The following is a 27720-nucleotide window of genomic DNA, read 5'->3' on the forward strand; positions in this document are numbered from 1 at the left end:
AATACTGCAAACAGGCATAAAAACATGGATGGAAATTCGAGACAACTTTGGAGACAGCACTTCTTCAACGACTGAAGTTTGGGTTTACCACGAGTTTATGTATGCAACACAGAGCTCTGGGAGAGAGGCATAAACAGAGAGAGAGAAAAGAGAAAAGAGGCATGAAAAACAGTCTGATCTGCTTCTCCACAGTAGGAGCTCCAACTCTCTACTCATCGAGAATGCAAAGCCTCTTCTGCAGGAGTGTGTGTGCATACTGAGGGGGATGGGGGCCTTACAAATGCATAGTGTCTGGGGGAGGGAGCTGGTCCCTCCACTCTGCTTGCCCTCCCAAACGGGTATTTTGCTCACTGCCCCTTTGCCTTCCCCACAAGCCCCCGCCCTTTTCCTTTCCTTCTCTCTCTCTCTTTCAGGGAAAGTTCATTTTGAGTCTTGCCCATTGTGGCGAGTGAAGGGACTGACTTGCTAAGGGGTGGCCTGGGGTCCCTTGGCTCACACTGCCAGGTCAGCCCTGTTGGAGCTAACTAAGTAACACTGGCAGGAATCTGGAGGAAAAAAAAAGAAAAAGAACACAAAGCCTGGATCACTAATAAAGATCCTTTTCTCTCTCTCATTGAGTGCATTTGTTATTGCTTTGTGTGTGTGTTGAGAGTGTGTGTGCCAGTGTGTGTCAGAGGGAAAGAGTGAGGCTGTGTGAAGAAAGACCAGGCAGAGTGGGTGATAGTGAAATGGAAATAAAGAGTGAGAGAGGTAATAGAGAAAGAGAGAATCCTTTTAAAAAGTGAGAATGAGCTGATTAAACACTGCCAGTTAATTAGTTCTCCTCTTTAATACGCAGAGGACGGAGTTAGCTACTTTCACAGGAAACCTTGAGGGCTCAGCCATATGAGGATAGATGGGAGTTCAATAACAAAAAATATTAGTGCTGAAAAGATTTTTTATGTCATAATAAAGTGAGTATCTGAATATATATTAATGAATCCATTTATATATAAAATACGAATAATGAATATTTATTATAAAATATTATTTGTCAAATAATGAGGAGGGATTTTAAAAAATGCGTGGACAAAAAAATGAATTGTGCAAATCAACATTTGCTTCTGTGAACTGAGAGTAAACTGGTCATGGAATTGGTAAAATGCCAACCATAATTCCTCAGATCTCAAGGTGATGCCTTCAAATTGTTTACTTTGTCTGAGCAAAAGTCTCAGACTCAAACCTTCTCAGTGCACAATGATATGAAACAAAGGGCATTTTAGCTTAAATAATAGCTGCCCTGATTAATTATTAAAATAATCCCTGATCAATTTTCTGTTGACAAAGCAATTATTCAAAAAAACACTTTAGCTTTGTACATAATTATGATACACTACACAGATGTGGACACATGTTCATGCATGCGCACATATAACTGTCATCCTCATATTTATCTCAGGTGAAAGATAACAACAGGATGTTTGAAGCTGGGAAAAAAACGGTTATTTTCCCTAATCAGACCATGTTTAACTATATTGCACTTAGATAGGAATGTTCTCTCTAGATTCTTAACAGGAGGTTGGCATTTCAGGGCAGGTCAGTACGAGACATAAGCAGGGTAAGATAGAGAGCGAGGAAAAACAGACAAAAAGGTGAAGGCTGAGGAAGCTGCAAAAACACTGCAAAACCAATTTCAGTCAAGGCCAAGCAGAGAGAGGCCTTCTTCAACTGAGAAATGTGGGAAACAGATCAAAAAGCGGTCAGATAAATGATCTGGCCACGACAGTACAGACAGATTTAAACCACAACAGCTGGTGCAGAAGGAGAAGAACATCAGTTTCATGCTCAATCCCGACCGCAGTCCAGCAGGAGCCAAGAGACAGTGCACTAGGCTGTACTTACACTGGCAAAAAAATTAAAGGGATTCTGATTGAAATGAATGGGAGTCATGTTGTCCAAAAGCTCTGGAGAAAAAAAAACATATCCCTGAAAATGTTTCTCTCCCCATTTCTTTCTTCCACCAGGCTTCTAGCACAAAGTTAACTAAAGCAGTAGGCTGCAGGTAGATTCAAAGAAAGCTGAAGTCTGACACAAAATGATACATGATGTCTGTTCAGGTCTCTGTGAAGTCAATTTGGCAAATGTTAAAAATGGATATGGCCATGTTTTGAAACTGAAAATATATGCACACCCTTCAGTTCTGGATTTTTCAATGAGGGATGAGAAGTGGTTGAAATTTTCCGACTTTTTAACTAGGAGTAATCAACCTTTTGATTCAGTGGGTTGAACCCGGCAGGAATAAGTCCATTCCTGCTGGGTTCAACCCACTGAATTAAAATTCAGTGTTTTAAAATATATATATGTAGGGGCTCTTTGAGCTTTGTTAACAATGTTGTAACTAACCCAGTACTGGTCTCCTGAAGACCAGGATCCCAACACTGTGCCACATTTTGACCCTGAAGATCGGAGCTCTAATTTCAGGCTTCTCATATCTTACTTCTAAAAAAATCAGTTGTCCAATTGTAGAACTTGAGCTACTTGGCCAGCAATGAAACAAGGATCACAGAAGGATATTGAGATGCAGGATAAGTGAAAAACTCTAACCAGCCAATGCCACTAGAGGAAATTTAGGGGATCAATAAAGTCAGGAGCATCTTCATCTTCTAGGTACCATTCATTTCTTTACAAAATTTCATGGCAATCCATCCAACAGCTGATGAGGCATTTCAGTCTAGACCAAAGTGGTGGAGCGAGTGACTGGCTGATTAACATTAAAATACTTTGAGCTGTGAAGCTTGTGTGGAAAACAACTATAATATACAGATGGCAAGGTCTTTTCAATCATGATTACACTTTATACTATATTATAGCAAAGCCCATGTAACCAACCGGTGACCCCAGGCAAGAATTCAAAAATTTAAGTCTAACAATTTGGAAATATGGTTGTTTTTCTTAAATCCAGAAGCAAGGAGGTTACTGTCTGACAGCAGCACTTAATTCCCTGTTTCGTCCAACAAGTCTGGAGACTTTACCATGTCTGGTGTGTGTTCGGTTTGGACGTTGGAGACACTGCGGTGCAAGGATGTTGGACAGAAGGGGCGCCTGAGCCGCTCGGTGCTTGGACTCAGGCCAAAACATACAAGAAGCCCCACATTTAATGAAACGTGGCCCTTTGCTCTGTTCTCTCCTGCATTGTGACAGGAAGATAAAGGTAACGGTCGACAGAACTGTGCTGTTTCCATTGGTTTTGGACAGGCCAAGAATTTTGAAGACTGATATGGAGGTTAGGCGAAGTTTTAAAACTCTGCAGACATTACTGTGGGACTTTGCAGCTATTGGCAGAGCGCCTCGCTTTTTCATTTTAAAAAATCCTTAATTTCAATGCAACTTTTACAATAGTAGAAGTTGAGTTTGGAAATAAGGTCACATGGAAACACCACCTTTCACACCAGTTACCATGTTCATTTTGAATTCAGATAGTATAAAAATGAAAAATAAAAAGAAATAACGCTAAAGTTCACACACAAACAGAACAGTATAACTCTGAGTTATACATTTTTCATGTATCAGCAGCAAACTGGGACCAAGAATCCAATAACTGAGTGTGAATGCAAGGAAGTGGAAAAAAATAGTCTCCCCGCAATAACAGTTTGGAAAAAAGAAACAGTTAAAATGGAAAAAGAACAGAGGTGCAGATGGTTCAGCACAAGCCTCAAAAGGCTCCTAAGTCACTGAGGCGCATCACGATTTATGGCTGCACTAAAAACAAGGAGCTGACTAATGTATAGCACCTGTAGCTCAGTAAACCTGAACACTGAGACTAACCTGTAAAAAATGAGCCTATAGGTCGTCTGTGCAAGCAGCATATTATGACCAATACTTGCGTTTTATTGTTAGATGACCTCTAGCGGCCATATTAATTTTGAGAGGAGTCAAGTGAAGTAGTACTTACAGTGACAAAGTCTGCGTTAGGAGAAAGTGTTGGCAAAACATACGACTTAAGGTCTCACTTAGGAGACCACTCTTTGTTTCCCCTAAAGGAAATTCTTACTTTAACCCAAACGGTTACCTTTTCCTAAACCTAAGCATGTCGTTTTTTATTTTTGCCTAATCCTGAACGTTTACTATTGTTACAATGATGGCAAAGGTTCAATATGTTTATCGCGGCACAAACCTATAGGTTTTATCTGAAAACAAGGACAACCCACCTATATAGCTGTTTAGGTTGGAGGACTTGTTGTGGACATCCCATACAAGAGAAAGGAGGGGTGAGGAACGGGAAGAAAGAAGCAGAAAGTGACGGCAATTCAGTGTGTTGGGACCACACGAGAGGTGTGGTCTACGTGATATGCAGGTATACACCATATAACCACTAAGAAAGGTCCAGGATACACGTATACCCACTTAAAAATCGGCAAAGATACGGGACAATATACTTTTGTGAAAGAACTTCAACTTCAGTGATTCTGTTTTGCAAATACCAGGTAGAATATAAATGTAATAAAAATAAGACCTCCAGGGGAAGGCATCTCCTCCATTCACTTCCATTCATAAATTTCCACATTAGCCATTTCAACCAAAAAAAATCTAATTTTCTTGACTATAAAGACACATGAATGCTACATTAGTAAATTAAATTGATAAATGTGACCACATGAAGGCATACAAAATTTTTACAAAAGTTAGATTCTCTGATTTAGCTGTGCTACGATGGTGCTACAGCTGCACAACAGGGTCTTATAGAAGATGTGCAAGGTGATAAGCAGGTACTTCATCAGCAACCTAGAGTTTAGCTCAGTAATACACTGAGTGTAACAAATAAAAAATGAAGGTATCCATCCTCCTGTATTCTGTCCTTTGCAACAGGACACTAACTGGGAATAGTTGGGTTACATTATGTAACCTGTGTGCCCTGAGGGAAGGGGAACAAAAAGAGCTCAACAAGACAAGTTCAGGAATGCACTTAGGGATATATTTGACACCTAAGTGTTCATTTGTCCTTTGGATGAGTGCTACTGTAAAGAAAAGTGTTATACATGTCCTCTCCTTTCATAAAGCCTGTGGTATATACTGTAGCATATTCAACTGAACACGGAGTCAGCGTCTACAAGCCCTGCACGGAGTGATATAACATGGCAGACTATGTGCATTGCGGTTCATACATATCTTAATATTATTATTTGAAAATAATATGCTTGGACATTCACAGTGTTGGGCAGCTCAAAAAACGAGAAAAATACAGATTTAAAGTCAAAAGAGAGAATGAGAGAGAGATTGTAATAGTCCCACATGTAGCAGAGGTCCTGTAAGGCTCAGAGTAACCTTGGCTGTCTGAGCACACAGCCATGTAGGCAAGGCAGTAAGATGCAAGAAGGCTTTGAAGCTGTACTGCAGAGAACCTAGCTGGAATTCTGATGTCCTGCTGTATATCCTCAAACCCTCCTCCTCCATCTCTGCAACGGATTCAATTTAAATTGAGAAAGAGAGAAGAAACACAGCGTATGCAGCCCAGAGACAGACAAAAGAGACAGTAGAGAAGTGGAAATAAGAAGATTAACATGAATGCAGGTGAAATGAAGAAAGACATTAAATATGTTAGAACAAACCTAATCAATTTCTCTAGTCCATGTGAAAGAAAACAACAAAGCAGGAATTTGGGCTCTGTTGCCCTTGGAGCAAACCCAAACCAGAAAATCACAGCCTAATGACAGCACCAGAGCTACCCCAATTTTCTCTTCTCCTGCACAAACCTCTACTGCCCTCAAATTACTATCAATATTCAATTAGGGGGCCGGGGATACTGGACGAGCCAGCCTCAATAACAAACCACACTTCTCTGTGGATTATGACCCTTAAAACGAACACAGTGAAATTTCCTTCATAAATAATCAGCCAGAAGGGCGTAAATACCCTGTCAGTAAAAGCAACTGGGTCTTGGACTTGTAACACAGTGATGAGTGATCTCTTTTTGGCTTCACAATCTATGTATGCCTTTACATTAAAGTCTCCCTGTATTTCCAACAGTGATCAAGTCCATGTTGCTATAGCTGTCGGTGGAAACATGTACTGGTGTGTGCCCACATGACAAGAGTCACAGCAGGCCCATGTTTTAATAATATGGAAAAGGGAAAGGAGGTTAAATTTCATATTTAGATCCAAGCCTAAATCCAGGCTGCCATGTAAAACCCTCTGCTTTATAAACCACAGAAAATCTGACATAAAGTGCTCATTAGTTTCATATCAGGCACGATTGTCTGGTTTCACAACAACCACTGAGAGTCGCACAGAAGAAATCAGTCGTGATTTTTTTTTCAGAAACATAATACAGTGGGAGATTGTGCTTATCTTTCTGATTTATACACTGTGAACCTGCAAGGCCTGAGAAAAAAAGCCAGACAACAACAAATCAAAGATACAACAGAGCGTGTGTATTTGCAACAGCCCAACAAGCTCCACAATAAGGCCTTTTCAAGTATATAGCACATTAAACACAAGGGAAATCTGACATGTAAATAATACTAAAACAACAGAATATTTCCAAATCACAGAATAATGGAAACAGAATACACATCACTACTGCACTAAACAGCTGCATGAACTGCAATAGAAGCAACATAATACACAGATCGAGGTATCAGATGTAAAATGTAGAACTTATACCATACTGAAAAACAGCTTTGAAAAGTTGACCCATCAACTTAAACAAAGTGTCAACTGTACACCCTCACGTCCCCTGATAATTGAGTAACTCAATGACAGATTGAACAAGGTTGACCCAGTGACTCAGTGAAGCACCGACAAGGCGAGCCTCAAATTACACATCTGCCGGAGAATGAAGGGTGGGGTGGAGAGGGTTAGAATTACGTTTTAAATAGAGATGCTGGGATGTTCGCTTGATAACAAAACCTTCAGATCTCTTCCGAAATAACACAACGTTAACTTTGCGTGTTGATGTCTCGGTTCCCAAAATGAAAACATAAAGAAAAAAAAATGTATCTTAGAGATAACAGATGTCAGCTGTGGCTCCAGAAATCAGAATCTGAATCAAAGTCAATGATTCTGTTTGGATCAAAATATGCGGAGAAAAAAAAAAAAAATCAATGCTTCCTGCACTGCACAGGGGAAAATGCCGAAGAGACAGAAAGATAAAGTGAAATCCAGTTCAATTGCCACACCTGCAGTCTGAGAGTCAGGCCACATATGAGCACCAGAGCAGGTGTCCACACAGCCAGCATGGCTGACAGATTCCTGCAGTTGTTTTCACGGGCAGATGCAGACTGTTTTTACTGGATGCACATCTCTTACATTTGTGGAAAACCGCCCTCACAAATCAAGGAAATGTATCGCTTCAATCAAACTCACATTAGCTTCATGCCAAGTCAGATTTTCACAGTTTGTACAACAACATGATCGCCTCCAAACTGTTTTCCCATGCTTATTTTTATGATAATTTGACAGGGCTATATGAAATTGAAATGAGTCATGAAGTATAAAGTGAGAGAGACAAAAGGCAAATTTATTTTTGCATTAATTTAATCTTCACAGCTGATAGAACAATTTGACTCTGATGAGAGAAAAATAGAAATAATGGCAGACATGGAAAGAAAAGAATAGGGAGGATAGTCATTTTCAGTATACATACCAGCACACCAGCAAAAAAAAAAAGAAGAGAAGAGAAAATAACAGGAAGAGGCGGAATAAGACAGAAGCACAAACTGGAGCTCAGGTAGGGATGAGTGGTGACAAAGGCGGATCCAGGGGATCAGAGGAAGCCCTCAAAGCTGATTCCCACAGATGGGATGAAGGCTGCTCTGTGTGGAAGCAGAGATGATGAAACACCATTTGGGGCCAGGGCCCCCCTGCTGCCTCCCCTCTGTGTTCAGAGCCTGTGAGCTCCTCTGCCTCTGAAGTGCTAAACACCCCCCCTCACACCCAGCACTGCTGCACCCTGCACCTCCTGCCATTTGGTGACTCATTGCAGCTCTGCACGGATGGACACGGCAAAGAAGTGTTTCTCCTGTGTTTTCACAGATATGTGTGTGTAACCCTAACCCCCAACCCTAAATACATATACATATACACATATACATATACATATATATATGCATAGGTATATATAATACCCACATTTGAGAAACTATAAACAGGGTATTTTTGGCATATTTGCTTTGTTGATGCTGAGATTTTTTTTGTGGATCAACTAATCAATTAATCAACTGAACATCTCAGCTTGAAAATCACTGTGTTTTTACAGAAAAAATGGCATGCATGAACCATGACACTCCTAATTAAAAAACAACAACAACAAAGGAACCACATCAGTTGGAGCTGAATCCATGAACCTTTCGTTTGACAGAAAATTGATCAGCGACGATTCTGGTAACTGAGCCATGTTCACGGCATATATCAGGAAAAAAAAAAATTCAAAGGGAAAAAAAAAAAAATCACTGGCTCCATCTTCTCAGATTTACAAATTTGCTCCTTTTCTCCTTTCTTTCTTCTATACGTAACTGTGAACTGTGAGTATGTTTGGATTTTGAACTGTTGGATGGACAAAACAAGCACTTTGTAGATGTCACCGTACGCTCTTTGAGCTCTGGGAACTTCTGAAGGCATTTCTCACAATTTTCTGACACTTTAATGACTGAGCAATTAACCAACTGAGGCATTAGCTGCAGCTGATTGCAATCAAATCTGGTCCAAATACAGCTGACGGAGAGAATATCTCTATTTACATGTTATGGTGAGAGAATCTGTCTGTATTTATTCATAAACATAATCAGTTCTCCTTATATCCAAAATCTGATTTTCTGAATGGACTTCAGGCTCCAGTCAACTCAGCTCAAAATGGATTTATTCCTGCTGATTGATGTTCAGGAGACCTACATTTTCACAGATCCTCAAACACACTGGAAGGCATACCCATCTGAATTATAACTAGCTATTTATCTGAACAATGGCATATGTCGATCTTTATATTCAGGCCTAAATCATATGACCTATGAATAAATCACAATTAACAGAATCAAGCTGATGAGGACATGATTCAATCTTTTCAAAGAAAACGCAATTAAGCGTTGCTTCATGGCTGACTGCTCCTGATGATGACTGTAGGTGACAGTTTATCCCCATTTTTCATTTCCCTTTTCAGCAGACTCAGACACGTTAAATGTGCCAAAATACATGTGCTCTTTGGTAAGAAAAAAAAAAGAAAAAAAGAAAAGCGTCTGTTTAAACAGATCGGGGAATAATAAAGGTGAAACACAAGATATCCAAGCACACCAAACCTCCAGCGTGTTGATGTCCCAGATAAATGCGTCCTAACTTCAAAGCGCCTGTTGTTGCACTGCAACACAGAGCGAAGCAACGCTGGCAACCAAACAGCTTATTGTTTCCTAACACCGAAACATTACTGTCAACAAAGTTTCCCTCTGTGATTAATATATTATTTTAGTGTGTGAACCTGTTTTGACAATCTTGTTTGTGCCAGTTTGGGGGTTTTAAACCCGCTACAGATCGAAGTGCCACATGGATATATCACAGTTTTACACAACAACAAATCTAAAGACATTTAAAAAAAAAAAAAATCTCTTTATCTTATACCTGCATAGTGAAGACTCCCAGTTCCTGAGAGGACAGCTTTTTCATTTGATCGGCCAAAACTTGTGCTTCTTCCAGGATGGAAAACTCCGTCTCGGCTCCGCAATATCCACAAGAAAGAGCTGAGCAGATTAACACGAACCTCAAAGAAAAAGCAAATAAGCCCCTGTGAAACTGGAGGTGTTTATCCCGGAAAGCAACGCGCGTACTCGGCTTCAAAACCACGGATCTCCCCCCTGTCCGCCTCGCCATGATGGCTGTGGGTCTGCAGGCTGGAGAAGCACGGAGTCTGAACTGGTGTCGAAAAAAAAACTTCAAGGGAAACTACTTTTACAACTTTGCAACACAGAGTACGTGTGCTCTTTCTCGCCTGTACGAGTCTCCAAAATTTCTAGCCGCGCAAACCATCGCACCTCCTCGAAATCCCTCCAGAGAAGAAAACAGATCCATGCGTGAAAGAGGATATGGTTCTTCTTTTTAGCGTTGTCGGTGTTCCGTCTTCGATCAGTCGCTCCAACTCCTGGAAGTCTGGCAAAGTGTGTGTGTGTGTGTGTGTGAGTCGGAGATTCACCACAGTGGGGGTGAAAGTAGGAGGCGTGGAAACGCAAGAATCCTACCGGCGCCTGGATCTCCGGATCAGTGGATCAGGGTTTCATTATGCCTTCAACGAATAAGAATAGACTGAACTACTGCTGGAAATCAGATTTATTATTATTATTTTTTTTTTTTATGATTTAACTTACATATAGGCAATATGATATGCAACCAGCAGGGACCCAAACGCTCCACACATCCCCTCATAACATCTTGACCAGTCATCGAAAAAAGTGTCTATCTTGCAACTAGATATTATATTTTAGTTATTAGCTTAACTGTTTAGTTAATTATTGTGATTTTCTATCATAATTTAAATATGTCCCAATGTGAATGAATAAAGTTCCAGTCGCATTATATATATGTAGAAAAATGCTTCAAAGGGGTTCACAGGGTACAGCGCCATCTAACCTTAATGATTATCTGCTAAAAACCCTAAATTTAATACACAGGGAATGACTTAACTTATAAGTTGCTAGAAGTGGTATTACTGCCCCTTACATGGTCAGTGTTTAGGCTACAAGGTTATTTCTACGCACAACACTGCCTCTGATACAGTATTGTAAGAAAAACAAACAAACAATAAAAACAATTGTGTTCAAAGTTCCAAAGCAAAGAATTAAAATAAGAAAGAGCAGATGGTTTAAAGGTTTACACAGACAGCCTGTGCTTTTAGGCGTTTCAAGAAAACCAGTGATACATGTACAATTGTGGTATCACTTCTCTGCAAAGGAAACTGATGTGTGGGAAAACAAAGTGCATTTGTATGAACAGGAGTGAAGGCAGCACTGGGTGCAGTAACCATCAGAGACTCCACTTCTGTATGAATCCAGTTCTTGGTTTTGCTACAGCTTCAATTTTACTTTGGCTGAGAACCTTTGAGAAAGAGCAAAGGCTTGTATGTATTTGGGAAATTCACATTGTGATTGGAGACTGCAAAATTAAAAAAAAAAAAAAAAAACTAACTGTGACGGATAGCTCATTTGGTAAAGGCTCTTGCAGTCAGGGCCGATAGTACAAAGCTTTGAAGCATAACAGCACTTCAACCCATCCAACAGCTGACCTCTAATCAGTGCTCTCTCTGTCTCTCTCTCTCTCTCTCTCTCTCTCTCTTTCTCACTTAGTTGCAGAGTGTATTTGATTTGCAGCCACACAACTGGTCTCTCCCCAGCCATCTCGCTGCTTCTTGTAACTTTTTGGAGATTTTCTGGTAAACCAACATTGCATTTAGACACAAAAGGTCTGTTCCATGGCTTCTGGAACAGGGAAATATCAAATCACTGAGTTTGTTTAGATTTTACAAACAACAAAAAAAAAACCAAACCTCATCATCTTACAAACTGCCATAACATGGGTTGACTTAGTGGTATTATTTCAGGTCAGTGTTTACATTTTATTTTGTGAATTTGAAATGTAGGACATTTTAAGATTTTTTTATTGATCTGCAGAGATTCTGACTACAGTGTAGTAGATTTCACTCAAGACAGACTTACCCATCAGTCGTGTAACATCTCATAAGGACAGTTTTGGTTTGGTAACCTCTTACTGAACATGTCTTTAAACACACTCTTCAGAATGAAGAGGAGCAACATTTAGAAGAAGAACAAGACAGACAGGATAAGATCAAAACATACCTTCTGCCCAGCTGAGGCCCCCAGTGGCTTTTAACTGCTTGCTTTATGAGTCATTCACATCAGAATTTACAGTATTCTTCACTGTCTTTAACTCATTATCTATTGTCATCACAGACAATTATGGGAGGCTATTAATGAAACTTATACATATTTACCGCCAATGTAGTTCTTGTAGTTCTTGAAATCCTTGTGCCAGAGTGACCAACCTCAACTAAATCTTTGCAAAGTAAATGTCTTTGTGCATCTTTAAGTTTGGTCTGAAACCCTTAAAAGCATGGATTGATTAGCATGAATGATTATTTTCATAGTGCTCATGAGACATCACTTGCTGGAGTCCTGACACACAGAAACATATAATAAATATATAATTTCTATGTTTTAGTCAGCCAGTCAACCATATTTAGTCATGGATTTGATCATCAGAGAGGATAGAGCAGCCTGCCCACCATGATCGTTTCACAATGGAGCCAAAATAACTTCAGTGCCTCTTAACTGAAATATCATCTGTCAAATGAAGAAATATTTTTGGTGTGTGATATTTAGAGCAGTACAAATCAAATCTAAAAACCTCCCATTGTTGCATGGGCTACAATGAAGCTTGTTTTGCGATCTTGCAATGTGACAGTAAGTCATTTTATTGAATATTCCAAACTGAAAGTTTATTTTTCAGAAAAACAAAAACAAAAAACTGAGCTCACCAGTGGTGCTTTTTCAGGCGATAATGCTCATAATAGGAATCACTTCTTTCTTTTACTGAAAACTTTTTTTTTTTTTTGCTTACAGTTGTCTTCTCATGACTTAACCCTGTGAGACCTGAACTATGAAAGAATGGTCAGAAAATTCTAATTTTTCAAATATGAACTCTTTATTTGTCCCTTTGACAAAATATAAAAAAAAAAATTAAAAAAAAAAAAATTCTAAGTATATTTTTTGTTTGTATCACACATGTCAAAACATTTAGAAAAGTGAGGAGTGTCTACCAGGAGTCAGTATACGAGCATAAGAGTTCATCTAAAAGGGTTAAATGCAAAGTTTATGCTTGATGGTGATGCAATGAGTCCCAGAAATGTGGGTATCATATATGATACGTACGGGCTCACAGGGTTAATACATACGGACTGCTCTACTTGTAAAAAGCAAGTGTGATTGATGCAGTCGGTGAACACACAGCTTTGCAGACCGTGGTCTGCAGCAGGAAAAGAGATCCTGACTTCAGACTTTGCTGTGTGTTGAATGGGTCGTTTGTCTGTCTTTGGCTGCAGTCTCCATCAGATGTTTGCACGGCCGTCAGATGCTTTTAGACACTTACAAACACAAGGATGTTTGTGTGCACCACATACATTATCAGTTCTCCAGAAAATCCCTGTTTTCTTGGGATTGTATTTCACTTTCAACAGGCAAAACTGTAGTTTATTTGCAAATAGTGTTAGAACCCAGCCTTTCTTTTTCATTCTTTTCATTTTCTGATTTAGAGGCAATATTTGCACAGAAGAAAATTTATAAAGATTGTTGTGCAAACATTAGAAAGAATGTATAAATTAGCATAACTTGAAGCAGACCAAAATAACTCAAAGTCAAATTTAAATGGCACAAGTAAAAAAAAAAAAAATTATATGGTCAATTTCTCTGCTCTACCCTCAGCCACAGAGGCAGAGCTGACCTCTTCAAAGCTCAGTGTGAGAAGTGTTTACGAGTTTGGAGGATTTTTAAAACATAATAAACTTTCTCTGCTCCACACCTGTTATGTATGTGTGTGTGCATGCATGTGTTCATAGTCGCGTACAAGAATGTGTGTAGTACTACAACAGGTGCACTGTGTTCACAGAGCCAAAAAAGAAATGTGCACCTGTGTCATGTCTCTGATGCAGGTAATAAATAAATATTGATCAGAGGGATCACAGATTATGAACAGAGAAGTACCACCAAGATGGAGTTACCATTGCCACAATCTGTGGGCCAGTGGTTTGTCCCTACACCACTCATGTTCCCTGTTCAGAGCATTAATTAATTTCTTACCTACATCTTCCATTAAAGATGGAGGTATCCTCCCCTGGTAGGATACCTATGATACTGACACTTGTAACGTCTTTGCCAAAAATAAGTAATCATCATACTGTAATCTGTAAATTAATGGCATCATAAAATACATCCTCAAAAATTACAGTACATTGAGTTCAAAGACTCTCAGGAATGGTCTTGGAAAAACCTGCAAACAATGAGATTCATAAAGTCAGGAACTATTGTAAGCTGGTTGTATTTGATTGTATTAGCTTGAGCTACAGGTAGATAATAAAGCGCCAATATAATGTAAGACGGACAAGACAGAGAAGGGGGATTATTTGTGTTGATGTGTTCTGGTATTTTAATTAGATTTTTTCATGCAAATCCATAAAGATTCATCCAGTAATCACAACAGCTAGATTTCCCAGTAAACACAAGAATAACAATTAAATATTTCTAATTACATGCATATCATGATCTAGAATAGGTTAGACCAACGGGAAAGTCATGTTTCATTTAAATATGATTGCTGTGATGTGAATTTCATGTCTTCACTTCATCAAGAACATTAATTTGCTCATTCCTGATTTCTAAAAAGCATCAACAGGTATGATGAACACAACGCCATCACCCTTTATCATCCTTTATCACAGAGATTTTTGGAAAAACGTGTAAAGCAGTAAAATATGTCATTATTTATGTGCTATCACAGGTGTGAGTTTATGCCAGTTTGAGTTGCTCTCATTGTTTTTTCACTTTATCTCTTGGGTCATTTTAAAATTGTAGCTCAGCCAAACCTCTGTGTCTGTCTGTGAAAGAACTAATCCTGACTGGCATATTTCTGTGGAAAAGCACTGCTGGTATATTCAGAGATAAATATGCCATTACACAAGAAAGTGGTTAGGGATCTTCTTTAACAGAGACAGGAGGATTTGTTTTACTGACTTACCCTTTTTAGCATTATTTTAATTACAACAAAGACCCACAGAGCCACCTGATTTGGGAAGATAAAGGGCAGATGGGGAGAAAGTGAGGCTGGTTATCCCAGGATTCAGGATACGTGGAGGCCCTCTTCAAAGACTGGCATTTCACACCTGGCTTGGAAGTCTATTACTGAGATTTTTTAAACATGCAAATGGGCAAGATTTGGCTCAGGATCCAGTATTACTTGTTACCTGTAGAAGTGGTGAAAAAAGACTAGATTACACCTCTTAGTATAAAAATACAATTGCATTGGGGTAGGTATATTTGTGTGCAGGAAGTAGACAATATTACAACTGGATATTCTCATGCTGAGCAAATGAAACCAAAAGCAAATGCAACTGACTGAGCATGACAGTTTCCCACTGCAATAATCAGTAAACACAGGGGTTGATACTGACACGTGGAGGCTTGCTAGACTTTTACAGCAACACTCTTCCTGGTAAACAAGGGCCTTACATAACATGGGAGGTATGGAATGCAAGTAAAAAAATAATAGGTGGAAATGAACACAGAAACAAAACAGGCACACATAGTGTATGTTGGAGTCAACTGAAGTCTAGTTGGTTTTATTACATCTTTTGACAGAGGCAGTCCACGAAACACCCTTTTACTGTGTATGTGCATGAAAGTGAGTTTTTCACAATATGTCACATTTAACTTTGGTGATACTTTAACATGACTAAGTACAGCCTCATAGAGCTGCTAGCATGACCGTAGATCCATCTGATTTTGAGGGTTCCTTTTGACTACATCAAATTTAGACTAATTCTACGTTTTTTTTTCTGTTGATTAAATTAATAGGCATAGTCCCTATAAAGAAACTTTAAAAAATTGATGTCTATAGTAAAAATTGTGGAAAACTGAATGAAGTCATTGTCTCCTCAGATGTACAGAAGGATGCCATTGTGGTAAACCGGGGATAAACTTTTCTGCCCATCCCAGCTGGCATGACATTTTAGTTTTACTCTGTACTGACTGTTGTTTACTGCTCTGGGGATCTTACAGATGCATTTCTGTTTCTTGTTGCATGTACTGCATGCAATAGTGGATTACAGCTCCACAAATATCCCTTTGATGAGAAGAGTCTGGTCACTTTTCATGATATAACAGACTCATAATTCAGGTCACACCTCCAATGGTCGAAATAAACATGACAAAATATAAAATAAATCATATTCATTAACATGGAAATCAACCTGCTTTCATCAATTATGGGGCATGTTGACTGACTGGAGAGGTTGTATGACACTGGTTATGATACATTGCATGAGTGTCCTCACCACAGCTCTCGCCATTTCTTTTTTTTCCCCAGCTGGTCCTGGGTCAGCCTCAAACCGCTCAGAGGAAATGTTCTGGGTACAGCTGCTCCTAATACTGCACTCTGGTTTAGACACCGGCCTCATCATGTCAAGGAAAATCATCATTCACTCTCTCTTCTTGTCTAATCAGAGAGCCCATCAGGGAGATGAAAGGAGTTTGCAAACAAAATGCAAAAAGTTGCACTTTTGTTGCTCTTATCCACCTATAATCATCGATGTAGTTCCGGTAGATAGCTGCTAACATAACAAACAAACTGTAAAAACATCCGACATGTTATGTAGAACATTACCCTCTTGAGTACCCTAAACACAACAATTAAATCTGATAATATACAAGTATAGAGAAATGGTCTTGACTGACTAACCTGATTTTCTCTCTTGATGACATGGCGCCTCGGTGATCACCCTGCGGTAAAAACAGAAATCGTTTTAGGCATAAACAACCTCCCAGTTCCCAGCTGATGTGAACTCACTGGCGGCTTCAGAGCTTCAGCTCCAGAGTCTCTGGGCAGCCATCCATCTGCAGACAGGAAACGCTCCCGGGACAAACTAGCTAGACCCAGTTCTTAATGCATGACAGACCCCTGTGCTTCACATGGCCATGAAAGGAGGACAAAATCAGGGAAAAAAAAAAAACAGCTGAGAAATGGATCAAAAAGGCAGAGAGGCGTACATTGTTCAGAGGTCATGGACAATCATGGAGGCACAGCTGGACATAATATTTATTGACCTGGGTGACCTTAAAACCTTTATGACATTATTACCAAAGGCCTTTCTAGGAATAATAATAAATTTTGTAAAATCAAAATTTCAACAGGAGCATAGCACAAAACTCTGGGTCATGGTTTTATACACGTCATACGTTATATTGTTACCCATGTCCAAATAACAGAGTCAACAACTAAACACCCACATCACTAGTGGTTACTAGTATTATAGGTAATGAACTATTCATAACACATTCAAGAAAATATATCAATATAAAATTAAACCTGTGCTACTGAATGTGTTTCAGTCTTCACACCCTGAAATCTCAGCTCATTTAAGCCCTCTATTATCTTCATTCTTTAGTGTCATCATCTACAGTGCAAAGGGATTACTGTATCTTTGCAAATATGTGTTAAACATACATAAGAGAACTGATCTCTCAAACTGCTTTTCATCCAACGATATCACTTTTGATCCTACCAAAAAACTTTTGCAGCTAAAAGAAATTCTAAGGCTCTTGAGGGCCCTCGGCACGTTTACACCATTCACATATTTGGGGCCGCTTTAGTTAGCCCTATCATTTCCATGACTATGTCTCGTCAGCCTTTAAAAACAGCATTAAAAAGCACAAAAAATGATTCATCATAGATTTAGAATTTCATCACTAAAACAAAACAGATAGCAAGATGTCAGCAACAGTAAGGATAAAAAGTTTTTTTCACCACATTTTCGAGATATGTATTGTACTTTTTACTCTGCTATGTTTATCAGACAGCTCGTATTTATTATAGATTAAGCCACCCATTAGTATATAACTGAGACTATATAGCTCAGAATTCCACCTTTATCTGCTGCATCTTTAAAAAGAATTGAGCCATAATTCTAATGCTAATACTTGTACACTTTTGCTTGAGTGTAATTTTAAATGCAGGATTTTTACTTGCAATAAAACATTTCTGCACTGTGGTATTGCTACTTTTACTTAAGTAAAAGATAAGAAAGAAAGTACTTTTTCCACCACTGTTTATCTCTGAAAGGATGAAGGTTTAGCTGGTGCTTAAAAATCAATTTAAAAGTCAATAAAAGAACAGCAACACACATAAAACATGGTCTGCACCATCACTGACAAGGACAAGACATACTGGGAGATGGATCTGATTACAAAAGGAATTTAGATCCACTGGCTATGAAGTGATAGCATGTCATAATTACAGGGAACAAGCCCCCAAACAGCTACACAGGAAAATCTGAAGAAGCAACCCCAGTACTGTCAGATAAGACTAAACCCATCATTTCACACAGAAAAACTAAAGCATTGGCTGCTAACCCTATTGGGTTTTAATTAGCTGCAGTAGTACCCATCACTACATGCATCAATATGATATCTGCTGGTAAAACAGTATCCATGAAAAAGATGGTGGAGATGGAAAAAATTAAAGTATTAGGGAATAAGTGTGCACCCACTTCACCACTGCTGCCATCAATTTTTATGAATACATTTGCTACATGTATGTGTGCCTGAGCGGGGGGGTGGGTTGGAGGGGGGGGGTTGGGTGGGGCTTTAAAGCAGGCACCATACAGTTACCATGGCAACATGAGTCTTTGAAGTTCTTTTGCCCCCTTTTTACAGCTGGATATAACAACCAGATCTGCTCTGTTCTCCCCCAGTATACTCCCCCATCTCCCTCTTTCACCCCTCTCTCTCTCCATCTCCCTCTCACTCTCTCACTCCCTTTGCTACATCAAAAATGTTCTCTTTGAAGACTTAAGCCGATTCCAAGTCAAACCCAATGCTATTTCTGGCTCTATTCAAGATTCGGGCTGTGGCTTTGTTGCAGTGCTGTGTTTGACATGTGTGTGCGAGGGAGAGAAAGAAATATGACTCAGTGTGCTTGTGTATAAAAGATGTGTGTGGAAAACCAGAACAGATAGGTATACGTGTGTGTTTGCAGCATTACAAACATAAACAAACAGCGTGATTACAAAGCTGCCTGCTGGCCGGGACCGATAATGAGAAATGTAGTTCCACGTGTTTATGTGTGTGTGAATATGAGTGTGTGTGTGCTGCATGCAAGTACAGACACAGACCTTAAAAAGAAGATATCAAAAGAAAAAGGAGGGGAGAGAAGAGGAGATGAAAAGAGAAGGACGGCAAGAGCAGAGGAAGAGGGGAGGAGATGAAAGGAGAATGGGGGAGGAGAGGAAGAGGAGACAGACAGTTAGAGGAAGATGGCTGGAGGTAAAGAAAAGAGAAGCATTGCAACATGCCATGTTCTGTTATTATGTTCCCAATTTTATGTCTTACACAAGTAAAGATTTTTAATGAATTAGAACATCCACAGATCTGTGACTTTTAAAGCTTGATGTATGTGAACGCATTTCAGCTTCTACTTTTACAAAAATAAGTTAACTAACTGCTGACAGTAGACACGATGTGGTATCAATCCTCTCATGTAACTCTCACTAATAAAGTAAATACATGTACTTTCCAAATCATTAAACTATTCCTTTAAACCATTACATTAATGAAATGGGGGTTTTGCAGGCTGCTTTAGATACCTGCACATAAACTGTGCTTCAGATACACATATGTTAGCCTGTTTTTATGTGCACACCCAACTGCTTTCAGAATAAGACTGGGACCCAAATACATAGGATCGACACAAGATGCTCATAAACACCATGCTCATACAATAAGTTAGCTACCAGCCATTTAGCTTAGCTTAGTATAAAGGCTGAAAATACAGAAACAGTGAGACTGATTCTGTCCAAAGTTGACAAAATCTGCCATTACTCTGTGTTTTTCTGTACAGGTTAAACAATAAGGAGGTGTAAATGAATTAGCTTTAGAGGTGCTTATAAGTAGGCTTTATAATTATAATTAATAATTTTAACAGAGCCAGGTTAGCTGTTTGCCCCTGTTTCCAATCTTTATGATAAGCTAAACTAACACACTGCTGGTGGTAGCTTCATATGTAGTGTACATGAGTTCATGATCAATCTACTCATCTAACTCTCAGCAAGAGAGCGAACAAGCGTATTTTCCAAAATATTCAAATTATTCCTCTTAGAACAGTCTTTCTCCAGACTCTTTTAATACTACAAAGACATCCAATTTCACCTTTATCACCAGGAAACAGGAGAGTGATCGTAATCACACATTTGATCTCAACAGTGATTCTGCACAGTGGAGAGGAAAGAAACCTTGAGCCAACTCACTCTCTGCTTTTAAACCAAATCAGGACATTTCCACAAAGGCAGTTTTGTTGAGACTGCAGTATTGCATTGGTCACAATGTGAGAGGAAAGATAAAAGCCGGAGCTTTTCTCACAGCACAGAGCTGCATGAATGTCTCTGCCAGCTATACAAAGCAAAATCTCCCTCAAACCATTTCTTCCATTAATTTGTTAAAATGGATGACTTTTGTTGCCACAGAATTACTGAAGAATTCCACCCTAAACAAGAATTCCCATTTTATATTTTTCTTTTAAAATGAAAATGAGGCTAATGTTGAAGTCCAGTTTCATCATCGTCACAGTCTCAAGTCTTGGTTCTCTGGACTCATCCCCTCAGGTAGGCTTATGTCATGTTCACAAACTCCGATTAATATGTTCCAAAATTAGAACATCACAGGGCTGCATTCACTTTTAGGGTGGACTCTCCCTTTGATGGCACAAGAACATTCCTCCACCATGACAAGATGTCATTATACTGTAAAATCTCCTGCAGAGTTTGGGCTGCCCTCTATACAATTAGTCTTTCTTTAAACATCAACATCACTGTCATAGTTCGCTTGCTGCATGTAGTCTCACTGGGTGGTCGGTATCATAATCACATAATTTTATTGTACAGTATGAGAGGATTTATGAGGATTTTGCTAAAGAAAATAGAAAAGACTTCACCATTCGGGTGCAACTAATATACTGTTGCAGCATTTAGATGACTTACTGTTTATTCAGTGTAAGATGTTTCACTGTCATCACATGTACATAATGCAGATAAGGGATGTTGCTAACAGTCAATTTTATTACCACTTAATCCAATTTTAACACTAAAGCACAAATCCCTCTATTTAGCATTTAAAAGCAGTGAATAAACATTTAATAAACATTTATAACACATGATGATGTATTGTCTTTTAGTTCGTAAAATGTCTAAAACATTACCATCCCAAAGTTTCCCAAAGTTCAAGCTGACATATTCAGATTGATTGTTTTATATATTTGAAATGTTTAATTTACTATGATATAGTAAACACAGTATAAACATAGTATAAACACAACAGCAACAAATTTTCACATTTGAAAATCTGGAAACAGAAGATCTGGAAACATAAGCTATGTGATTAATTGGCCCATTCATTCATTTAATCATGAATCAGAATCTCAAGGATCCAGGGTCTGCACAGATCCAGGGGCCCAACTGACCTCCCTCTGCTGCCTCAGGCCAGGAGGGGCCCCGGCGTGAAGAGGGATCTAAGACTTTAGAGCTGAGTGGAACCAGACTCTGGGTTTTGTTGGAAAGGAGTTGAAGTGGAAAGGGGGGAGTGAATAAAGAGTGGCAGGCCTTGCCCTTGGAGCCCCACCAGTAACACACACAGATGGAAAGCATTAGACCTCCATTCCAGCACAAAGATGGATGGATTATTAGATAGAGAGTCTGAGTGGAGTGGGAGGAGAAGGAGAAAAGGAGAAAGGGGAAGGAGTACAGGGTAAGAGATTGAGAGGAGACAAGGAGGCATGGAAGGGAAGAGTGAAGAGTGGGATGAATAAAATGAGAATGTGAATACGTATTCACTTCTAACAACTAAAAAATACACATTTGATGAACTGTATACAAGAATATTTAAGAGATACTATATGTTTGAAGGAGGAAGACTGAGAGTATTATGCTGAATCAAAGCACAACATTTCCACTAATGCCTTCATCACTGGCCATGCAGAAGTAATAGCTGAGAAAACCACATCATACACATTTTATATCAGCATACATTCAAAGGATCCTGCAGCATAATCACATTATTCAGCAATCAACTTATAAAAATACAACAGCACAGCAGTCCATCAGGTTTGATTCACCAAAGTGATTGTTGTTTGAAACTACATTTTAAGTGATCAAAACATCTTCTATCTATCTTTGCTACTGTTCCATGTGTGTTTTGTAAGATATAATTTTCTCTAGAGCTGCAACTAATTGTTTCATAATTAATTACACACAACATCTTTGCACAGAAATGCACACACTCACTTTACTATCAACTGCACCATGTCTCAAGATATCTATCGCATCCTCTAACAGAAGTTCGTTCACTGCATCTGGAGTGCAGCATTTAACACACAGCCAATTTAACAATCAGTGGTCTCTCCAGTCATTTAAATCTCATTAAGCTTTACTACAGTGTTTTTAGGCTTCAGGCTGCAGCCTAAGACTGGTCTGGTCTCTATTTAGTTGGCTAAACAAATCACACACAAATCACAAAACATTTAAAGCTTAAGGTCAAACTGGTGCCACTGCAGGCCAAGTGGGGTTTGATTACTGGAATAAACACCTGTGTGAAATGTGTTTCTCTATTTGACTGACAGAACAGAGAGTTTTCTAATTAATTACATGATGTATAGCACATGTTAAAAGAAATCATAAAGCTGGAAGGATACTCACAATGAAGCACTTTTGTGACCTGCTTGAATTATTCACTCTGTCAGAAGAGGACCTGAAGGTGTGTTTGTGGTAGAGTTGCCAAGGTTGGGTGACTAAACCTAACTTTAGCATTTGTGATGTCCCGCCCTCTCTGCCTGCTGCTTGTGTGGTTGGTTGGGCTTTCTGTCTCAAGAGCCAATAGGCAGCATAGGTAAGGACATCAGGAAACAGCCTTCACCTTAGCAACTTGGTTCCAGGTGTGTTTAAGTGATGTCAGTTTCTAACCTCTCTCTCTCCTCTCTTCCTCTAAAGCTTCCTTCATCCATTACCAAAATGCATTGTGTGTATCTCTGAACTATAACAAATGCAGTGAATGCATTTCCTTCCTCATGAAAAACTACTTTTTTCAGTGCTTTGAATTAATTGTTTACATCCATTTTACGGTTTATGTCATCCTTTGCTTTCCACTCCAACACTCCTGTGAAAAGATTCATTTTCATGTTAAGCTGATGTGGCAAATGTGATAGTACACTAGCCATTTTTTTTAGAAGGGTCATGTGATCTCAGACCTGTAAGGCATGAAAAGAGAGAAGGAATGTGGATCCATCTTTCACTCTATTGTTCTCCACTCATCTTTCTGACTCTGCAGCCATATGAGTATCTGTCTGACAATGAGTCTGTTAATGTTTAAAACAGCTGAATGCTTTCCACCTCAACAATGAGTTTCAGCTGTCAAAGACACAGCTAGCACAAGACCGTGCTTCAGTACTTCAGCAGATAATGTTACTAACAGGAAGTTTAGGGGTTCAGTATCATGTATGTGGCCTTGCGAGTTTTTAGACACAGTATAGCAGAGTGGTTCCATGAATGACAGTCCATGTAAATTGGTCTACCACTTTCATCCAGACTATATATAGTCTGTTTATATAAACAATATCTCAACAGCTACTGGATGGATTGTCTTGACATTTTAAAAAGACATTCGCGGTCTCCAGAGAATAAATCCTAATGACCTGAATCCTGATGACTAATCTGATTTTTCCTTTGGCATTACTATAAGTTCGACATCAAACGTTTGGATGGATTACCATGAAATTTGGTACACACATTTATGTTTCATCAAAGTTAAATAAAACTCATGAAAATTCACTATCCTAAATATATAAATTGGGATCAGTTTGTGTATAACAGTCATTGAGACTCAACCATCTTGACAGTATTTATATTATGGTTTTTATTCTTAAAAGGATTTGTTGAAGTACAAAAATAGATGTCAAAGTGAAATTTTGTTTCAAAAGTTTCAAATCATCTTGAGCAGATATCAGAAGTTACTACTTTTCAGTTTAATTTTTACAAGCTATTTTATATAAACACTTCAGGTCAGTCATTTGAAAATAAAGTTTAAACAAACCAATGGTTGAAGGTCATAAGGAAAACAAAGATTCAAATGTGTCTCTAAAGAAAATAATTTGCATGAACCAGGCAGATGACTGTACAGTCTACATGACCTGTCCTAACTGTCAAGGCCCCTGGGGAAATTAAACCAAGCACTGATAGTTCACTTGACAGTGTTCAAAGGCTTCACTTCACTTCCCCTCTTCAAGGTCAGTGTGTGTGGCAGCACGGACAGCAGAGGTCAAGCGCCTGTCAGCCCCTCAACAAAAACAGCTCATGTTCCACAACAATCGGGGGCTTGTTGGAGGCTTCCAGCGCCATCGTGACAGGGTGGGAGGGCGGTGAAACTGTATCCCTCTCTCTTCTTCTCACTCCCTCACCATGTTTCCTCAACCCATGCTCTCTGTCATTGTATGTGAAACGTACTGGGGACTCTCCCGCCCCATGATTGCTAATTATTGTCCAAACAACAGTCCAAAATGAAATGATATTCAAGTTACAATTGTAGTAATACACTGAAAAGTGTCTTTGATGAATCAGTTAAATGATTAAGTTACCATCAAAACTGCTGTACAATTTTCTGTTGATCGACTAACCAACAGTCATTTTCTACTTCCAATCTCATATCTTTTACTGGTTTTCATTAATCTTTGGGTCATAAAACTTAAAGGCCAACTCCACAGTGGATGTTGGAAGAAGGATAAAGCATAGCTGCACTGGCCTTTACAGGCTGAAAGGTAAAAGTCTCTTAAACCCCTGACAACACCCACCCAACATCACAGCTGGGTGTGGTCATAATTAGAAAGACCACACCCAGCTTTGTGGTCTTTAAAGATACCCTGTGGAGTTTTTGATCGCTTGTAGTGCTATGAAGCAATGTTTCTATGAGTGAGTCCCCAACCTGTTTGAATACACATATACAACATTCATATATCCACATGAGCAAGTGGTGCAATACCCTTTCCTTGCCATCAGTTTCAAAGTTTTCCAGTGATAAATAGAGACAGTCTCTGTCTCTATCTATCACTGGAAAACTTAGAAACCATGAACTGTGTGTCACAGCCGCTGCTGCAACTCCAACTGCTGACTGTTGATGTACAGGCCAAATCAACGTGTCAAACTAAAACTAGTTCCCGTTACTGTAGAACACCTGCATTCACCTGTCCCTCTCACCTCATGCAGTATTTCTGCCTCACGTCTCCCCCTTTGCACGGTTCCTATGACTCTCCTGTTCCCGCCCCCCCTCCCGAGGAGGCAGGTGTCACAGTCTGCTCTCTTCCACCTATTTTACGTTGACGCCCCCTTCCTGATCCTCTCATTGGGCTCAGATGAAGCCAGACCCCACAACTGGAAACAATCAGGTCCTGAATCCCTCTACATTGCACCACCCTCCTCTGATTCACTGTTTACATGTTGAATCCATAGAGACCTCATGGTAAATCTGACACACATTTAACCCTGATGGTCCCTTCACTGTATACTGTACTTTTAAACCACACATAATCCCTCTCAGCCATTCAATGCACTCTACCTGTATTGCTCTCCTTCCACCCTTTATTCATCTGTCTCTCTTGCTTTCAGCCAAATGCACATTCATTTTCTTTTTCAGCCTCTCCTTTACTTTCAAAGCCCATTACAGGACATTACCCTAAACTCAAAAGGCTAAACAAGACTCCTTTAGCAAAGAGTGCCCTCAGGGGTCGTCTGTCATTGGTGGAGAGGGATCAGTCGTCCTCAGTTACATGGTCTGGTTGCAGGAAGTTCTGACTTTGAACCAGAAGGATTTTAACATTGGGACAGGACACACCCATCCCTACTACACCAATTATTCAGACTCTTACAGTGTGATGGTTATGTCCATTTATCATTGGTGGGGAGTAAATATAAATAAATACATTAACTCAGCTGTGCCAAAGTATAACTTCAAGGTATTGTAGCACTTTATTATTTCAGTTTAATGTTACCTTTTACTCACACATTTATTTAACACATTTATTTAACAACTACAGTTACAAGTTTTACCTTCTTCTTACCTTCTTCTAATTTACCTTCTTATTTTCTACCCGGGTTAATCATCATATGACCCTCAAATTTATTTGATGACCCTTAGAATGGGCTCAACACTAGGGTTGGGAAACACTGGATTTCCTGACCTATTTTCCTCAAGTGGCCAAAAACATCAAAGTCATTGCAGGTTTAGGTGAGGAATGAGTGCAAGACTTTTACTTGTAACAGAGTTTATTTTTTTTATTTGTGTAATAGTCCTTAATGATGGGATAGCAAATGATTTTAGGTCTTGCTTTGGGAGAAAGTGCAGCCAATAGTTTCAGGGCATTGTGCCTCTGATGAAGAAGTCATGGGAGTTTACTCCTCTGCTAGTGATGATTGTTGTGCACACAGAAACACACACCCACACACATGAGAATGAATGAAAAGCTCAGTGCAAGCACTTTTTAGAATTCACTCACAAAATAAAAAGACAAAAAGGTCAATTACCTAATCATCTCAGGTGGTATCGGGTCTCGCAGTAAGCTTTGCTTTTATTTGTCCAGGTTTTGAAACATCTGTCTGTCTCTGAGATATCTGCTCCAACCTAAGCACAACAGAAGAGAAAAGAATTTATTTTCTGGATTGAAAAAAAAATCTGCTCTTCTGGAACAGAGTAACACTCTTGAAGACTCATCTCTTCTCTGTAACATCCTAACATGCCAAACTCACACTTACTGTGCACTTGTTTACCTGATCGCCTTGCACATTTTATAGAGCAGATTTAGTAGTCTCCTACTGTACTGAGGCTTTAGTGTTGTCCCAAACCTTTAAGTTGCTTTAGATAAAAACATCTGCCAAATGAGTAAATGTAAATTTAAATATGAATAGGCTCCTCTCTCTCTCTCTCTCTCTCTCTCTCACACACACACACATACACACACAGTCACCCAAAATGTGACTTTGAGCAGGGAATGAGAGAAAACACAAGCACACACAGAAGAACACTACACTAGAGTCATTTTTCCATCTTTGGCCAAATTCTAGCTGGACTAATATTATTTCCAGCTGTTTTTAAGCAGATACCTACACTAAAAGAACAGCTAAAGTGCGCCACCACCTGGCTGACAATGGTCACTGAGATAATGAGGCCAACAAATTCAATAAAATTTACAGTGGAGGTGGTTTGGTGGTACCTAGTGGATTCACACTGCCATTGCAACTCTGAAAAAACTGTGTATGCCTAGAAAAGTAATGATCATACTACTGACATATCACTGCAAGGTTAACCAAACAACATCATTTAATAAATGATTTTGCAATACAAAACATCTGTGCAAAAATGTTCAGACAAAATACAAAGACAAGGCCTCTCTTGGTCAAAAGGACAAGAATGTAAACCTTTTGTGATGGGTACTCTGTTATTGAAATATAAATTTATTTGTATGTATTTATGTAGTTCTTTAATTGCTCTAGAATATAAAAAAAAAGTAAAATAATGATTTGTTTTTGCCAAATACAAAAATACCTAGACTTGATTAAAATTCACAGTCTTGTGTACAAGTGGTTTTTGCACTGTCAGAGTAGTACACATACATCCTTTACATACTGGAGGTCAAATGTACAAAGTCAGATGCCTAGGTAGCTCAATCTGCTTCAGAGGGGGAAAAAGATACAGTACAGAGACAAAAGATAGCAATGAAATAAAAAAAAGTTGATGGAAAAATTTACCTAAAAAGATTCAAATAATTTTGGACTTTAGGAACAAATCTCCTCCAAAGTTGGAAATAAAAGCTTCTCCCTTCATATTGCTAATGGCAGACAATCAGCTTCTCTTTTGATGGTATTTGGTTTGAATTAATCATCTGGGGGTAAACTACAGC

General features: G+C 39.1%; 1 protein-coding gene across 1 annotated transcript in view; it reads right to left on the reverse strand.

Annotated features, from left to right (window-relative positions):
- cachd1 (cache domain containing 1) overlaps window positions 1–10076 on the reverse strand; it is a 75119-nt gene extending 65043 nt beyond the window's left edge. Inside the window, exon 1 of the mRNA XM_041040916.1 lies at window positions 9583–10076. Coding sequence (XP_040896850.1) covers window positions 9583–9831 — 249 coding nt within the window. The 5' untranslated portion in view covers window positions 9832–10076. The remainder of the gene's footprint in view (window positions 1–9582) is intronic.
- Between the last annotated feature and the right edge of the window lie 17644 nt (window positions 10077–27720).

This window comes from Toxotes jaculatrix, chromosome 6, assembly GCF_017976425.1.
Source record: "Toxotes jaculatrix isolate fToxJac2 chromosome 6, fToxJac2.pri, whole genome shotgun sequence".
NCBI classification, from domain to species: Eukaryota; Metazoa; Chordata; class Actinopteri; family Toxotidae; genus Toxotes; species Toxotes jaculatrix.